This window comes from Balaenoptera ricei, chromosome 11 (assembly GCF_028023285.1).
Source record: "Balaenoptera ricei isolate mBalRic1 chromosome 11, mBalRic1.hap2, whole genome shotgun sequence".
Taxonomy (NCBI): Eukaryota; Metazoa; Chordata; class Mammalia; order Artiodactyla; family Balaenopteridae; genus Balaenoptera; species Balaenoptera ricei.
In genome coordinates this window covers 79599755-79618293 of record NC_082649.1, presented here as the reverse complement: position 1 = coordinate 79618293, position 18539 = coordinate 79599755, and the positions used below count along the sequence as shown (strand labels likewise).

The window sequence follows — 18539 nt, the reverse complement described above, 5'->3', positions numbered from 1 at the left end:
GTAAGAGGCTCCCATTTTCCACCTCCCAAACTTTGGAGAGGAGAGCTGGAGACCCAAGTGGGGAACATGACTTTCTGTGCATCTGGGAGGCTGCTGGTCTTGGATGCACACATGTTCCTTTCTTGTTATTGGGCGTTGTCCTGTGTCTTCATGATGTTTTTGAAGTCGTCCCACAGACTCCAATCCATAAACCTCAGAACCACCTTGGATTCAAAAGGTGAAAAGGCCGTACTCAGAATTTCAAAACAAGTTCTGATCTTGGACAAAGAGAGGAGTAGCCTCCCTCTGGAGCTTTCCAGTCCAAGTATATGTCACCGTTTCAATAAATAAAAAGACACAAACTCTTTGGACTGGTTCAGCTGGGCTGGGAGCCTTGAGATAAGAGGTCACTGGTGTGAGTTACTATGGTAATTGAGTAGTATCAGCACTAGTTTGGCTCTCATGAGCATTAAAGCACATCATAATAGGCAAACAACGGTGGTTAAAGCAAGCAGGTAGGATTACTATGTGCTTTTGTCAGAAGTATATAATGTCTCGTAGTCAGTTTTAAAGACTTCTCAACCCCCAAATCCACCCCACCGTCACCTGCTGAGTAATTTTGTATGCTTAATCTCCTGCCCTCAACTCCCAGATCTCTGCTAATTTGAGGCAAATGGGTATTTCTGACATTAAACAGGGCAGCCAGGAAGCTCTGACCTAGAAAACCTGCATTCTGAAGCACCGAGAAAAAATATTCTTTCACCAATTTTGTTCAGGCTCTTTTGAATGACGAGGGGGGGAAAAAAATACCTTTCACTGCAACGGGAGGCTGCAGCCGCCCAAGGACGGGTTTTTGCAGAACAAGAAAAAAAAAAAAAGAAAGAAAGAAAGAGAAACTTGCCGAGCATCCCCACTCCCAACTTCCCCCATAAAACTTGTCACTTCGCATTGCCATCCGCTACCCCAACAATAATCACTCCGTGCCTATTGCTAATTGCAAGCACAGCTGAGGCCCAGCGGGGGGCCCTTGCACAGTCTCAGGCCTTTATAGGAGGCTCAATCTGTTGTATGGCACTTGTTCACACACAAAAAAACTACCAGCAAAGGCAGAAAGAGGCAGAGTCACAGGTTCCTTGTAATCCCTCCGCCTCCCCGCTGACAGCCCAGCCCTAGAAGCATTCCTGGTTTTGTCCTCCGCTTTACAAAATCTGAAGTGACCTTAAGCTACGAGCATGTCAGCTTTTGAATGTCGAGTTGCCGGCTTCTTCAGGTGCATTAAGGGGCAGGGGGTGGGGGGACTACATCTGGCTTCTGCGTGTCTGTTTGCAGCACCCCTGGGGCGAGCTGTGGCTTCCTGTAACATGTAAAATATGAGTGTGAACTCAGGGTTCATGGCAAGGAACAGGAGGTCATGCCTCCATTCAGTTCTAAGTAAAGAAGCTGGGAGTTTGCAGATGTTTTTCTGTATGTGTAATGACACCACCTCCCTCCCCAGCCACCGAGCAACCGAGCGCCGTTTTTTGATGAAATGTGCCACAATCAGTGTGCTACTTGCAGATTTATTCATATCAATTTTTGCAATTTATATATTCAGAGACAAGATTGCTATTTCGGCAACTTTATGTTGGATGTCGTACGTTTGCATCTAGAGAAAGAGGGAAAGAAGTATGGGGAGGGGAGGGTGGGCAGAGAAAGAAAAGAAATTAAGTCTGTTCCTCGGGCCACCAGCTGGGGTGTTGTCAAGGAGACAAAGCGTCCAACGGGAGGGTCTGTGTCCCCCTTTTGCCCAGCGGTCACTTCCTGCCCAGGCTTGGAGGTGGGAAATCTATAGCTCCTGGCCCAGAAGAAGGCCCTTTAATGGCTACTGTGGGGGGGAGTGGGGTTGGGGATTTGGGGGTGAGAGTCCCCTCAGTAGATGAAGCCCAGGCTACCCGAAGTTAGGTCTTCCCATCCTCCCTCGGGGTCAAGGATAGGCCCAAGAAGGTCTTTGGCATGGGCCTCCATGCGGGCCTGGTAGGGGGCACCCAGCCCTTCCTTGTCCGCCTTGCCACCCTCTAAGATGAGAAGGGAATTAAGCCTCCTGTGAAATTCCCGCTTGCAGAAATTTCTGTTTCCAGCCCAAAGCCTCATACTGTATTTTCACCAAAGGAAGACGTTGGTCGAGCAAACACGGAGATTAATCCTCCTTAGCCTGGGGAATAAATGCTCCTCAGTGGGGCCGTGTTAATTGCCGAGCTGGGTGCAAAGATCATTTTGAGGCATTTAAGAAATACATGATTTTTATTAGTATAACTGTTCCATGTAGGAGTTATTTCTCAGCAAAGGGCAAAAGCTTTGCCTGCCTCGCTTTATTAGCCTAATTCTACTTAATTGTTTCCTAAAATAAGGGCTTCCTGAACACACATTCCAAACCTTAATAAGTCTGTTGTGAGGTAGGGTGGGGGAGTGATTCTGGATGGGGGAGCCGCTGCCCTTTTGGGCAGAGGGAACCAGGGTCTCGGGGCTGAGTGCTGCTTGATCAAATCTGTGCGTGGAACATCAGGGGGCGGGAAGGGGATGGGGGAGTCTCCGTGAAAACATATGAGGTGATGCATCACGCAGTGTGAAAAATGCATCCTTTCTTGTTGTTTGGACCCAATCCTCCATGAGGATTCTCAGTTCTCATCTCTGGGCTTCATTTAATTCTCTTTCACAGATTTAGAAATGTTGGCCCCGTGGCATGTTTTAAATAAACCCAATAAGTGACTGAGCAAATGCTACCAGATATGTTCTTTGTTCTGCAGTCGCAGAACTCGGCCTTGAGAAATTGTCTCAGCCCTGGGATTAAATGAAATGCCCCTGTTCCTCATGCATGTAATTTTTTGGCTTTTTGTGAAACGCGGTTGGATGTTCCAGATTAGAATATGTACCTTGCTACCTAGCCGTGGTTTCTTTAGCAAAGTTTCCTTTTCAGTAAGGGGAGCAATTTTGCATTTCCCTTCTTTTTGTTTTGATTGTGGTAAAACAAGCATAACGTAAAATTGATCAGGTTAACCGTTTCAAAGGGTGCAGTTCATTGGTGTTAAGTGCGTTCACACTGTTGTGCAACCACTTTCTAGAACTCTTTAAGTCTTGCAAAACTGAAACTCTATAGCCATTAAACAATAAGTCCCCATTTCCTTCACCCCACTCCCTGGCAACCACCATTCTTTGTTCTATGAATTTGACTATTCTAGACACCTTATGTAAGTGGAATCATATGATATTTGTCTTTTTCAGTGGCTTATTTTACTTAGCATAATATCCTCAAGGTTCCTCCAAGTGATAGCATGTGACAGGATTTCCTTCCTCTTTAAGGCTGAATAATGTTCCATCGTGTATAGATACCACCTTTTGTTTATCCATTCATCTGTCAATAGACACTTGGGTTGCTTCTGCCTTTTAGCTATTGCAAATATCGCTGCTCTGAACATGGGTGTGCAAATATCTCTTCAAGATCCTGCTTTCAATTTCTTTGCATCTGTGCTCACAAGTGGAATTGCTGGATCTACGTCTTTTTATAATAGCACGTACTCAGGTTGTGGAAATGGTGGAAGAACGGTATCAGAGTGTAAGTTGAGATCGCATTCGCAGTTGAAAATTCATTTTCGTGCCTCTGCTTTCCCATCCTTTGCCTTCCTGTCTTTAGGAAAATATCTATCCGTTGATCTTTGACTTAGTTTTCTCATTCAGAGATGGTAAACTTTCCAGCAATATCTTAGAAGTATTAGGAAAGCATGCCTTTTGGATATTATCACATCTCCTTGCAGGTGACCACCCACCATATTGAGACATATTGGGCAGGATACAAAGGGATTTGTTACTTCTTGGATTTCATACAGTCTGATTGATTCAGAAGCGACGAACTTGTTTCTGGTCTGGCTTTGGGTAGCTTGGAAAGCTTACCGAGATTGTCAACAACTTCATCAAACCATTAAAAAAAACAAAAACAAACAAACAAAAACAGAGAACGTGCCTTCCAGAGAGAGAGACCCCTGTATAGCCTGTATAAGCTAAGCTTTGAATTAAACTCTCCTGCTTGATTTACTTTCAGAAAGGATCCTTCAGGACTCTTACTTCCCCTGTATTTTCTCCCAGGCAACTAAAAGTGATAGTAATGACTTGGTTAGAAGGCTGCAATGCATTAAATCAGGAGTCCAAGTATGGAGTCATCATTTTGGTCATCCATTTGACATATCATTGCTAAAGACACTTGTTGCTGGATATTTCTCCATATTTCATATTTCTCCAGGTTTAGGGAGTTGAAATTTGGTCTTGAAGAGATAACTGCTTATTTTAGTAAAAGAATATTAAGGTATCATTTAGGCTCTTTCTAAGGAGGTTAAAAATAAAATTGCTCCCAAATGTGAAATTCTACACATTCCTATAGAAGAAGCAAACATTTTAAGCAGTAGCAATTTAAATCAAAGTTCTTTTAAAAATTATTTCGTTTGCACTATCTCTTCCTTATGAGAAGAAGCTAAAGGCAAAGAGTAGTGGGTGCTCTTCACACCAGGTTGTAGATTGCCGCTGTCTCTGGAACCACGGTTTCAGCAAGGAGCCTCTGACTTCCCCGCACTGTTGATTGCATCAGACTTTCAGGGGGATGCTATCCAGAGTTTAGAACCTTGAAAAGCCACGGCAGTAAGACAGCTTCATAAAGATTTCAATGAAATGGTTTTTAGGCAACCAGAGAATTAATGTTTAAAACAAACAAACAAAAAAAACCCAGCCGCCAGTAAAAAGGACACTTGAGATAGCCTGGAAGGTCATTCTGATTATCTATACCCTCTGATTTTGGTGTCGGTGGTTATCTTCGGTGTCTTTGTGCTTTTAGCTGGGCGTCCTGAAGCTGTGACTGGAAATACCCATTTCTAGCAGCAATTGTTTTGGTGAATGAAATCCTGAATTACAGTAACACTCAAGTAAGGCAAAAGAGTGCACCTTTCAACTACGTATCCATTTTTTAAAGTACTCAGATGATATGCCCCCTTAGAAAGGCACATCAGCTCCCTTGGGGAGCTCTGACAAACCCTGAAACTTGCGTTCAGTCTTTCGTTTGTGCCCACTTGGCACAAATGTCTTGAACATGCCAAGGTTTCTTTGTCAAACCCTCTCTGAATCTGGATTAGAACACCAAATACAACCAGATCCCTGGTGATCCTTAGCCCTAAAGAGATCTGTGAGGCTGTGGAATTGCAGCTCAGGCTAACGAAGCTGTGGGGACTTTGGTAGAAGTGTGGAGAAACCCTTGATGAAGTTTTTCACATGCTCTTAAATTACCCAAATTGTAAGGAAGAAATATGCATTGAAAGTTTCAAATGTAAATGATTTCATTACAGTATTTCAATACAGCCACTTACATAGGTTGTGGGGTTTTTTCCCCCTAACTAATTATAACCCACTTTTGTCACAAAAAGCAAAATGAAGAACTTAGTCACATGGGTGTGGTCAAAGTATTATCTTCCTCTTTGCCTCCTTGCCAACAAATAAAATGTCCTTTCTTCATTAGACAGTCGAGGCAAGGTGCTGAGACAATTTCTCTGATGTGTGGTTGTGTTGAGTTGGAGAAAGGGTACTTTCCAAAGAGGAGATAAAAATCTTCCAGGTTTCACTGTGTTTCTTCAGTCCAGAAATGCAGGTTGGTTACCAAGAGGTTACAAATTACCTTTTTGCTCAGATCTTTTTTGAAGAATGGAAGCTGCTTGGAAAGCTTTGCACAACCCTGAAGAGCCCGCACTTAGGGAGATACTCTTTCTTATTCGTGAAGCAGGGTAGGATAGCGGGGCTAAGATAGTAACAGGTAACACTTAGTATGTGCCCGGTGCTGTTGTAAGCACACCACACATATTAACTCATTTAATCCCCACAACAACCCTAAATGGTTTTTATTATCATCCCCATTTAGCAGATGAGAAAACTGAGGCACAGGGAGGTTAAGGGATTTATCAAGATTCAAACACGGGACAGGCCTGATTCAAGTCTATTCTCCTAGCCACTAGGCTGTACTGCCTCTCAGCCTCTTGAGTCCAGGTTCCATCTCTTGCTAGCTGCTAGAGCACTTTACTTCTCTGAGCCTCAGTTTCCTCATCTGTGAAGCAAGACTACAGATGATAATGAAGACTTAACTATTTAGACTTTAGCCATGAACTGCCCAGGCATTGAGAGCTTTGCCTCCCTGGCATATATAGCATGAACATGCCAGTTTCAAAGGAAATGTATCTTTGCAAATAAGCCAACCATAAGACTCAGGTCCTTGTAAATTTCAACTATCATTCTTGCTTAGGATGTATTGGACTGAGACACAGTGTTTTGTTTTTTGTTTTTTATAAATTTATTTATTTACTTTTGGCTGCTTTGGGTCTTCGTTGCTGCCCACAGGCTTTCTCTAGTTGTGGCGAGCGGTGGCTACTCTTCGTTGCGGTGCACGGGCTTCTCATTGCAGTGGCTTCTCTTGTTGCAGAGCATGGGCTCTAGGCGCGCAGGCTTCAGTAGTTGTGGCTCACGGGCTCTAGAGCGCAGGCTCAGTAGTTGTGGCGCATGGGCTTAGTTGCTCCATGGCCTGTGGGATCCTCCCGGACCAGGGCTCGAGCCTGTGTCCCCTGCATTTGCAGGTGGACTCCCAACCATTGCGCCACCAGGGAAGTCCCTGAATCACAGTTTTTAATCAAAGAAAGTGTGTGAAGATGTGTGTTTGTGCATGGTGCAGTTATTGGTCCGTAGGTCAAATACCAAATTTTCTAAAAGCTCATTTTCACTATATTGGACTAAATATTACCTTCCATTGTAGGCATGGGGCAGCATGTCTTGTTCAGAAGGTGTGTGTATGTGCGTGTGTTTTGCTAAAAGTGACACACTGCAGTACGCATGTTAGACTTCAATAAAATGTTTCTTTAAAGAAAAAAGCAACACAGGAAGAACTGAGTTTTGCACTAAACTATTTTCATTGGATTTGTGACTCTGCCTAAAATTTCTCTTCTAGCACTTCTGGTGACATCTTTACTTACACATGAAACTGAATTTCCCCAAGGTTCTATTTTACTCTCCCTGTTCACAGAAAATATTAAAACTTATAATGGATAATTTTTCAGAACTGAAATTTTTATCAGTGTCATAACTTTTGTATTTCCAAAACTCTGTTAGGAAAGTTCAATTCATTATGACAAAGGCAATATTTCTAGTTGTATTTCTCATTGAAAGCTCAAACTACCCACAGTGAGAATTTTCTTTTAGTAGCAATTGCTGAGTTACCAACCTAAGAGAAAGTAAGAAGGGATTAGATAGGGCTACGGGGGGAAATTAAAAATACGTTGATGCTAACACAACATTGTAAATCAACTATACTCCAATAAAAAAATTGTTTTAATTTAAAAAACCCTATATATATATATATATATATATATAGATACATATATATATATATATGTATATATATAGTTGGAATATATATATATATAGTTGGAATATATATATATATTTTCAAACAATAAACAAATGGAGTAAAATGTTAACAATAGGTGAATCTGGGTAAAAGGTATATGGGTGTCATTTATACTATTTTATTTTTACAACTTTTCTAAGTTTTAAAGTATTTCTAAGTAAAACAGAATATGCATATTATATAGTAAATATATTTTCTGTTTAATAAAACAAATACGTTGATGCTACCTAAGAAATGGCACCTCTCATCCCCATCCAACTTTCTGATCATTTCCCTTAAGAGTCAGCCATGATTATCTCTCATCCATTAGTTGTTTAAGGCTGTTGAGTGGTTTTCCGTGGGAAAACCCCTGACTCGCCTCCCTCTGCCTAGTGACTTTCTAAGCTCATAAAAAAGTAAAATCTTTTCAACACCAGGCCAAGCTTGGGCTCTGAGGGAGACAGATCCAAGAGCATTATCCTACCCACACACTTCTCCTTTGAGAAGTTCAGAGCTGAATGACTTTGCTGAAAAGGCACCTGGAAACCAGAGCTGTTTCTATATAAACAAGCCATTGCTTTTTAAAATTACTGAGGTGAATGTGACAACTCGTACAGATGTAGTGGTAAATAACCAACTTGAAGGCTGTCCCACTGCTTACTAGTTGTGTGACCACAGGCTACTTATTTAACTTACCTATGCCCCTTTTTCTCATCTGCAAAACAGGGCTGTTAATAATATTGATACTCTATTGTTTGTTTTGTTTTTTAATTTTATTTTTATTTTTTATTGAAGTATAGTTGATTTACAGTGTTGTGTTAATTTCTGCTGTACAGCAAAGTGACTCGGTTTTTTATATATATATACACACACACACACACATTCTTTTTTATATTCTTTCCCATTATGGTTTATCCCAGGACATTGAATATAGTTCCCTGTACTATACAGTAGGACCTTGTTGTCCATCCATTCTATATGTAATAGTTTGCATCTACCAACCCCAAACTCCCAGTCCCTCCCTCCCCTTATAGATACTCTTAAGAGTTCAACTCGATGATGAAATTATACAATGCTTGTAGAATGCTCTTCACAGTGCTTGTACATTGTAAGGACTCGGTGTTCAATGAGTAGGTAACTATTTTTATTAATTTTGTGACTGTGTACGTATGTGTATGTGTGTATTAGGAATCCTGTACAAAATAGTACTTTGTTAAAAACTGAGACTCTATAAAGTCCTATGGAATGGTGTTGTCTGATGGGGGGGGGGTTGTGTAAGTTTCGCGGGTATGTTACCCTTGTAATTAATGAGTATGGAAACACATTGAGTAGTTCTGTCTCCTTTTCAGCCTCTGTCCCTTGTTTTCATTGCCACTCAGGTATGCGATGTGGCTGGCTCCAAAAACGAATCATTAACAGTAAGGTCCCTTTAGGACGTTGAATTAACATCAAGATAGGGGTGGGAGTAGGGAATTTAGACTCATCTAGGTGGCTGTGATGACAGGGGCATAAAGGCAGCAGCAGTCACTGGAATAACACTCTATCCTGCTGATGAGGGATTATCCAAATCCAAGTGAAAGTCCATTTTCTGGGAACCCTATATTGTCCCGTGAGGTGTGAATTATTCATCCTGTCTCACAATCCTGCAGCACTTCCCAAGGATAAAATTCCCAGGGGGAAACAATGAACCCAAGGCTGGGGACTAGGGAGAGGTGAATGATTCACTTCTCAGTTGCAAAATTTAAGGAGGAGCCAAAAAATATAGTAATCAAATACTTATTTTAATATGTTAAAAAAATCAAAATGAATGCAAAATATCTATGATGAACAAAATACTAAAATATTCATTAAAGGCAGCATCCAATCCTGCACTTGCAAGATCCTGCCTCACTTGCCTCACCCCAATCCTAGCTGTAGTGAGCCCCTGCATGACAGAAGAGACATGTTGTGTATAACGATTCTTCTGCATGAAGTCAGTGTAACTGCAGGGCAGAATGTGTGGCCCGATTATTGGCAAGTTAATTTCTACTAGAAATGGATCAAGAAAATTCTTCTGTACTGTATATTAAAAGGATACCTGTTATGTTTTTGAGAGTAATAATAACAACAGTGGCTAAATTTTATTGAGTGCTTACTATGTGACAGTCACTGTGCTAGGCCCTTTACATAATTATCTCCTTTAACACTCACAGTAATCCTATGAAGTAAGTATTAACCCCAAGAGGAGACTAGGGGTCAGAAAGTTAAGTAGCTTGCTTGAGTTTATCCAGCTAATAAGTAGCCAGCCCAAGCTGAAGCTGTAATTTATCCACACAGGGTTTGAAAAATCACTCATTATTTGTCTGAATCCTTTGAATCCAGTATATAAATCTAGGTCAATATAGTTTTAAATGTGTATAATGCACCCAGGATGGTTTTATAGGTTTGGGTGATGATCTAACACAGAACAACTTTACAGTGGAATTACTTTGAGCTAGTCATGTGTCCTGTAAGACTTACGCATATGATTCCAGAGATATTCCAATAGGAATAATTTCTTCCACCGTCGCATGGCTTTCTCTGGTCACTTGCTCTGCTTTCTTCCTTGTTTCGTGGTATTTCTTGGGTTGAGAAAGAGAGAGAAAAAGAGGAGAGAGATGATGTTAATGGTGGTGATGATGAAGATGTTAGTGGTGACGGTGATGTGACAATTGTGATGATGCTGGTGGTGGTGGTCATCATGGTAGTAGCTAACATTTATTGAGGCCTTATTATGTGCCAAGTACTGTGATGTGAGCTTTATTAGCATTAATTCATTTAGCATCAAAAAGCCTATGAAAGGCTGATTAATTCCCATTTTCTGATTGAGAAAATGAGTCTCTGAGAATATAAGTAACTTGCCCAAGATCACAAACCTAGGCAAAAAACAGGTAAGGCCTGTGCTGTTAACAACTATGATGGAAGAAAGGGAGAGAGGGAGCGAGGGAGGAAGGGAGGGAAGGGAGGGAGGGAAAAGAATTAAATGGCACAGTTTTAGATCAACCTTCCAGGTTCTCTTTGTTTTGCATTCAATTAAAAAAAATTTTTTTTATTGAAGTATAGTTGATTTACAATGTCATGTTAGTTTCAGGTGATTTTAACTACCCAAGAAGTTCCTGCAGGCCGTAGCTGTGATGGGCGTCCTTTTGGCTTCCAACTCTAACACCTTCACAGAATTATCCCCAGAGAACATACTTTAGAGGTACCCAGGGTACTGGGGATTTTATGTCTCTAGGGCTTTTTTAGGATTAAAGTAACCTTATGTAGAAAGTTTCCATTTAATATACCTGAATTAAGGGCAGGCAGCAAAGGAGTCATGAGTATACTTAAATACTTAGTATATGTCATCAGCTCACAATTTTTATTTCTAAGGGTTTAGAGTGCATTTTACCAAAATTTTAGTGCCCAGGTATCAGGCTATCTCTGGAAAACGCATGTCTGAACCAGAGACAAAACAAAGTGGGGAGAACTTAAAATGTTTTATGAATTTCCTCTTTGGAAGAATCATAACAAATCTGCTGTATTAGCATCGATCTCAAATAAAGCAAACCTGATTAATAAGCACTGTGAACTGAATGTTATAACAACTGGCTTTCTGGAAGGGAGAATGCCCTGGTTTGTGGCATTTGCCAATTTCCACAGGGTAAAAACCCCCACTAAGGCCTATTTCTAGATATCAATGTGATACCTCTGAATGTAGAGTTGGGAAGAGATACACAAGATCAGCTCTCATGTCCAGCGCACTATTACACCCTCCTAGGGAGGAGTCATTAGATGATCAGCTTTTTCACTCCAGTGCCTAATCCTGGAAAACTGCCACTTCCGGACTCACTAGCTGTGTAACCTTGGGCAAGTCACTTCACCTCTCTGGGCCTTTGTTTCCTCCTCTACAAAGGAGGGGCTCTGTGGAACATCCCCTTCACCTCTAATGTTTTAAAGTTCTAGAAGGCAGTGACTCCTGCTTTCTCCAACATCCAAGTGCCTTTAAGCGCCTTTCTGGAAAACCAAGTTAGCGCTGTGCTTCATCCAAGAGTGCCTCCAATTTCATCTACTGAGCATAAGGTTTGGAAAGGCGTGACTTACTCCCTTTTGCCTCTTGAAATGTGTAGCCAATGGGGCATCATACATTTTTTACACTTCTTTTGCTAGATGTGAGATCCAGGAGAAAAAGCATGGATGTTCCAGGGCTTTCTTGTTCTCCTGGGGTGGGAATCTGTGAGCGCGATGCGCTGATCCATCCATCGCTACATGCAGTTCCTACCGCCCTACCCTTTCAGCAGCAGAGAAAGAGTATTGATAGCAGTCTACCTTTCCCTTTTTATTTTTTAATAGCCAAAAGCCATTTACAAGAATGGGAATTCCTTACATAAAATGGGGGCTGGGGGGAGTTCGTTATTTTTTTCCCCTGAAAGGTGGCATATCTCTCAGCAAAGAGAAAAAGGCATGTTGCACAAGGCTTGCTGGCAGTGATAGAAGCCAGCGCTGGTTTGCCCGTTGTCACAGCCAAAGCAAAATGCCACCTCTGCCTAGAAGCCAGAGTGCCACATTCCTCTTTTGTGTCCCTGAGATGCACTCATCATGGGGTCCTGGTCTTGTAGGTTTGGCCAGGAGGTCACCCAGGTTCCTTTGAAGGTCATTTTCCAACCCCAGGAGGTGGGAGTCGGTGGTAGGGGGCGTTGCTCATGACTCTCAAAATAGATTATTTGAGCCCCCCAGATTTCATGTCAGAATAAGTCAGTAAATGTGGAATTTGAGGCCTGGGGTAAACACAAGAGGTCCCCCAGCTGAGGGTAAAGTAGGGCCGTAGAAACACCCATGACCTAGTCATATTCCTATCCCTAGTCCCTTAACAAACCCAGATGCAGTGACAGCAAGAGCTCTAGAATCCCAAGGCAGGAGGTGCCAAAAACACCTCCAAATAATCACAACCCCCCCAAAAAAAGTTTCAGTGAAATGTTCTCGCTCCTAGAGGAGAAAACCTGTCCATGCCTGAAGCAGCTTGACCAGGGCAAACTGCCACTCCTATGTGGAGTGAACTGCAGATCTCAAGAAAAAAATCCCTACCCCCCCAACCCCGCCTGCTCCCTTGGGGAGGGACAGAAGGTTCCTGAAACTGACAGTTTCGCCTCCGTGATCTTTAAAAGAGCAGAAGCTGGCTGTGAGGCTGCAGTGCTGCCTTGATTGGGGTAGTGTGGTCTCTGTTTGCGGCTGGGCTCCAAGGAGAGCCACAATTGGCTCTGATGAGGAAAGAGCCTAGAAACGAACGATTGCAAAGAGGGCTTCGGAACGCCATGGCTGAGACTGTGTCGTTTCTTGCAAGGTGAAACTTGGCAGTTCTACCTTGCAAGTAAAAACCCAAATTAATTTTTTTTTAAAGAAATTAAGTCAGAAACAAGGCTTCGGAAAAACTGTGAGTGTTAGACATAAACTGATTTTGGATGATCTTTAGGTGAGAAAGGGTGGAGTTACCATCAGAAACATGTTTTTATTTATGCTTTTCAAATCTCCACTGGTGTGCGTGTGTGCGTGTGCGTGTGTGCGTGTGCGTTAACAGGAGAGTATGCAGTGTTTCAATTCTCTAACCACTTTTTTTTTTTTTACATCTTTTCTGCACACAGTTCATATACATGCCCTATAAATCAATATATAGGTCCATCCACACCTTTTCATTTTATTTGTAAATTGTTTGGTATAAGCGGGAATGCGTAATGAAACCTGGTGAAGTTTAAAAGATTAGATTTTTTTTTTTTGTACTGACACTTCATAACACTGTTCATATGTCTCCGAGTGAGATTTATGAATATATGAGCAGTACTGCAAAATTATACCGCACCAGAGACTCCATGCACCACAGGGGTGGCAGTCTAAAGTGACACAGCTTCAAGCATTTTTCACAGACAAGAAGCAAAATTTAACCCCCTTAAGGGGAAGTATGATTTCAACAGCTTGAAATGAGCTCATTTGTAGATGTTTTTTTTTCTCTCATCTTCCATAATTTTTTGGTGTTAAGATTAAAACAGATTGCACAGCCAACGTAAGGCCACATAAGCTGCCCAGAGTATAATTTGGCCCTTAAAGAGAAACCCTCCTTCATTGTCTTTATCCGAATGCCCCTTTAGGGTAAAGGAAGGTAAACTTTGCCCTAAATTCCTAAGGCTCTCAGCCTGATTCCCAGAATTGTCCTAAGCAGACAGGGTCTGGATTTTTTTCAAAAGGTAAGTAGCAAGTGGCATCGATTGGTTCAGTGGAGAAGCCCCCATCGTCTTGGACACCCAAGACAATGGCGTTAGGACACAAACAGTGACTTAAATCTCAACTGAGTAAAATGAACCAACAAAAAGGAGAATCAGAAGAGCAAACGGTGGCCTTTATGAATTGATTGTATATGAGGTGTGTATAGTGGAAGAGTTCTGTTTTCGATTCAAAGTCCAAACCGATCTCTTTTCGGCTGATCTGGTACCACGGGATTTTTGCGTCAATCACTGTTCATGATCTGTGTGCTCTGAAATTCTCTTTAACCATTTTGTTTTCCTCTTGGAACAGAGCAGGTGCTCACACGTGGCCTGTTTCGTCTCTGCTCTTAAATGCTCCATGATGTGTTGGCTGGAGAACTTTTGTCTTTTTTTTCAGCAATGGTACAGCAGCTCCATGAACGTGATCTGTACCTGGCTGACGGACCGGATGGACTTACAGCTTCACATTTATCAGTTGAAAACACTAATTAGGATGGTAAAGGTAAAAGAAAACATAATGATTCTCCTTTGCAAACAGCTCACTGAAATACATTTCATTGGCAAGCTGCAGAACTTCCTTAACACAAAAAATATTAGTTTACATATAAAACAAGGTGATTCCTAAAATAGTATCTCAGGCAAGAAAAACCGGTGAAATCACTTTGGGATGCCTGGTTAATTTATTACTCAGACATCAAAGGGAAATTTAATAAAAAGGAATTTGATATTTTATCCAGACTGGAAAAATACTTTATGTATTTGCCATGCAAATATACTGCAAGGGCCATCATGCCCTTTGCATTAAACGTTCAAAAGCTGGCTTTTGGGTAGCACTATGCTAATCGCATCCATTACCAATTTCATTTATGGTTTAATTAAATAAAATTTTGCCACAATTAATTTAATAGAAATATTTCCCTCCGGCTCTTTCTAAATATGTCCTGGGATCATTATCAGGATGCAAATCAATATTGTTCTTGTAGTTAATTGAAGTAGTTTCTCTTACAATGCGTGTATACAGTCAAATGTAAAGGATCACGAAGGTGAGGTAACATACCCTGAACGTAGCTTTTTTTTCCCCCTGTTCTTGTGTGTGTGCCTTGGACTAATGATAATTATTTCAGCGTGAAATCTCAGTGGTTTACATGAAATAATAAGATCACAGAAGGGGGTAAATACATTTTTGATCATTTCAGTTTCCATTTGATGCTTCACCATAGAGGGTTTTAAAACATTCGTATGCAAAAATCTCATTCAGAGCACAAAGTCTCTTTCAAAATATTTTAATGATAAAACGGAGGTTAATTTCCATTTCTTAAGAGTTTGCTGAAAGTCCTCCCTCCCCCGTCCCCGCTATTCCTCCCCCCCCCCCCCCCCCGCCCCATTTCTTAGTCTCTTTCGGATTAGCGCCATTTCATTGAAGGTGCTCCTCTACCCCAGTGCTGACTTAAAACCAATTACTGTTCCGTTGAGTGTAATTAAGGAGAATTATTATCATATGCATTTGATCTCACAAAGAGTCCTCCCAGGGAAGGTTGCAGACAGCAGTGTACTGCAGCTCTTAAAAAAGAAATCTATGCACTTGGACTATGCACCCAGCCTAATTTTCATATATTTAAATTTCAGTTCCTTAAGGCAACCTCACTAACCATTGCCTGACCCCTTGCGTTCCATTTTCTGGCTATAAATACTCTTAAGGGGAATTTTTTCTGTTTGACCCTTCCTGGGTAGACATGAAAAGAAGACATGAATTTTAGTGTGTTAGAATATCTTCCCATTACTGATTTTCAGATTTTTGTTGAGACTGTTAGAATTAGCAATATTTTATTAAGAAAAAAATACAAGTCAGAGAGGAGGTTTCTTCTTAGCCTCTGCCAAAAACAACACAAACATGAACCACAGGCAAGGGACACAGAAACGTCCCTGCCAAAGGAACTCCTTCACTTTTGCCAAAAGTGGGCCCAGCTTAACTAGAGCCACAGCACAGAGGGATGAAGCAGAATTCACCACCTCTTCGCTAAGTACGTTACCCAGTGGCCTCCTTCTCCGAGGCAAACTTCCAATGATAATTGGCTTTCTTTCCTGCCTCTGCATCACTCGGTTTATTCATCCATTCATTCATTATCCAGCAAGCATTTATTCTTCCAGCCTTGGACAAATATTAGTTGAGCCCCTACTTGTATACTACAAGATGGAGTATTTTTAAAAAATGACTCTATGTGGTCCCTGCCCTTAGACATTCAGAGTCTGGCTGGGAAACACACTGCTCTGGAATTTGACTAGAGAGGAGAATATTCAAGTGATTTCTACCTTTTTCCCCTCATATTCTCCAATCAATTCTAAGTGATTGAAAAGTACAGAAAAATCAAGTAAATCATCTGGATATCTGGTCTCCACCAGACCTAGCATTTTACTCAGCCTCCTACCCTTCCCCCTCCAGGTACAGACACAGTTCCGCTAGCTACCTAGCCTTGCAGCTTGATCCATAGTTAGGATGACCTTTGAATTTAGTGTCGAAACCAGATTACTTTGAAGAAAGAAAGAAGCTGCTACACATAATCCTACTGGGACCATAGATATAAACTGGCAAAGGGTACACGTGGTCATCCTATCCATAATCTTTTATTACTGGACTTCACTGAGCTGAACAGCATTCACTAGTTAACTCTGCAGTCATTAATTACCACATGAGACCTTCAGGAGTGGTTGACATGGTGATTGACACTAGGACTGCATCAGATGGACTCCAAAAACCAGAAATCATAATGCAAGTGGCGTTGAAGTATGTTACTGTTCCTCCTTTTGACCCCTTAGCAAGTTTCCCATATCAAGAGGAGAAACAAACAGCAGAATCAGTAGCTGAAATGATATGCAGCGTGATGAGGAGAGTTGTAGTTAGAGAGGGACCTTTTGCAAAAAAATGTTTTGTGAAGTAGACAACAGCCAGATGCTTCTGGTCATGTTCAATTAACGCGAAGGGATTCCTAGAAAAACAGTCCCTGGGATACCTAAGGAAATCCAAGAGAAATCGCCTGAAGGAACAAAGAAAGAACTTGTGGTACAGCAATACCAAACCATTGTTCTTGAAAAAGAGCCAAATTTCTTCCCTGAGACCATGAAGTTGTGAACAGAATAGATACACTTCTTTCCTAAGGAGACGAGAAATGTCACATGCCCGCAACATATTGATGAGGCATTAACGCTCCATCTTCCCCATAATTGTTGCTGCCCGTGATCGGTTTCGTATACCGACATGCATATGTCTGTCTTGTGAATGAGACAGAGGGATACGCAGTTACAAGCCTCACAAATACTAAGGACCAGACTGCAGCAGAAATCATAAAATACCATAATCATTTGATCCATTATTTATGTGTTATAGCCCCTCACACTGTCTATCATATGATACGATACAAACCTAAGAGAAAGAACCAGACCAAAAAAAAAAAAAAAAGAACCAAAACAATTATGGAACATTTCGCTTTACAGAACTGAATAAACACAAGCTTATGTTCTTTGCTTTGTCTCATCTAATACAGTTTATCCTGTCACCATTTCTCATTTTCTGTCATTCAACAAATCTCAGTTTTCAGTACAAGTGAAATCTGAGCATGGTGGCTTTTCATGTGACAGTGCATGAAGTGTGACACTTAGCTGAGGTCAGTATTCTCAACCCCATGCTTGCCTTGTGCCCTGTCCCTCCCTTCATGGAGATGAGATCTCCCTCATCACCGCATCTTTTCCCTCCTTAGAAAACCTATAGAGACTTCCGACTGCAAGGAGTCCTGGACTCAACCTTAAACAGCAAGACCTACGAAACCATCCGGAACCGTCTCACAGTGGAGGAGGCCACAGCGTCCGTGAGCGAGGGCGGGGGTCTGCAGGGAATCAGCATGAAGGACAGCGATGAGGAAGACGAAGAGGACGATTAGAACGCTTGGGCCTGGAGTCCACTAGGACAGAGTCTTGTAATCAATGCATGTCCTTAGTCTGTTAGTTAACCCCATTATGGAATTTTCTGTCAACTACCATGCCATGAGATGTGTACTGATACAACTGCCATTTTAGCTACGTGGTACCGAGATTAGCAAACGACCTTCGACTCTACGATTTCCCGAATCCATGTCTATATGTTTACAAGCAATATGGAGCACCATTCTTTAAATACCGTTTATGGAGAATACATAGTTCAGTTGCTAGGTGTATCCCTGCTATCAGCAGAGTTCAATGATGCTTTGTCAACGTGCTGTGTGAGCGTCGACGGTAAATGGATGTGAGGGCGAGTACGCCAGGTACTTTCTTTGTTTCCCGTATATGGATGCCAGTTACTTAAATGAGTACAATAAATGAATTTAACTAAGACACATAGATCTGCTTTGTTTTTTGAAAAACAGAAGGCAAGTCTCCAATAACCAACTTTCAGTTCTTTCTGTTCCCCTAAAACTGAAAAATGAACCCTTGGTGTCCTGTTAACCCATCCTTTCATTTATCCAGATAGTTACCCAAAAAAGGATGGCTACATACCAATGGATTGATCCTCCTAATTGCCACGGCAAGGGCGATCCTATCATAACATCCAGCACAGTTCAGAGCGACTGTCTTCTATCAAAGTTCATCCTATTAAATGTTATGTTTTGCTTTTATGTTTCAATAACCGTGTATGTTAAAAAAAAAAAAAAAAGACCTGAATATTTAAATTATGACCCTAGACTATAAATGTGTTTATAATAAGACATGGATATTTCCTTCAGTAGATTGTAACCATAATTTAAATTATTTTGTTCCACACTGTTTTTTATATCTGTCATGTACATTGCATTTTGATCTGTAACTGCGTGACCCTGGGGTCTTCTGCAGAGCTCTTTCTTTCT

The 18539-nt window shown here is 41.4% G+C and overlaps 1 protein-coding gene across 8 annotated transcripts in view; it reads left to right on the top strand.

The window, feature by feature from the left end:
- The window catches only part of CADPS (calcium dependent secretion activator), a 474621-nt gene extending 456303 nt beyond the window's left edge, over nucleotides 1-18318 (top strand). For all 8 annotated transcript variants that reach the window (XM_059937688.1, XM_059937691.1, XM_059937689.1 and 5 more), the window contains 2 exons: nucleotides 14066-14170; nucleotides 17421-18318. In XM_059937688.1, the coding sequence (XP_059793671.1) occupies nucleotides 14066-14170; nucleotides 17421-17600 (285 nt within the window). In that variant the 3' untranslated portion in view covers nucleotides 17601-18318. The remainder of the gene's footprint in view (nucleotides 1-14065; nucleotides 14171-17420) is intronic.
- Nucleotides 18319-18539: the final 221 nt, after the last annotated feature.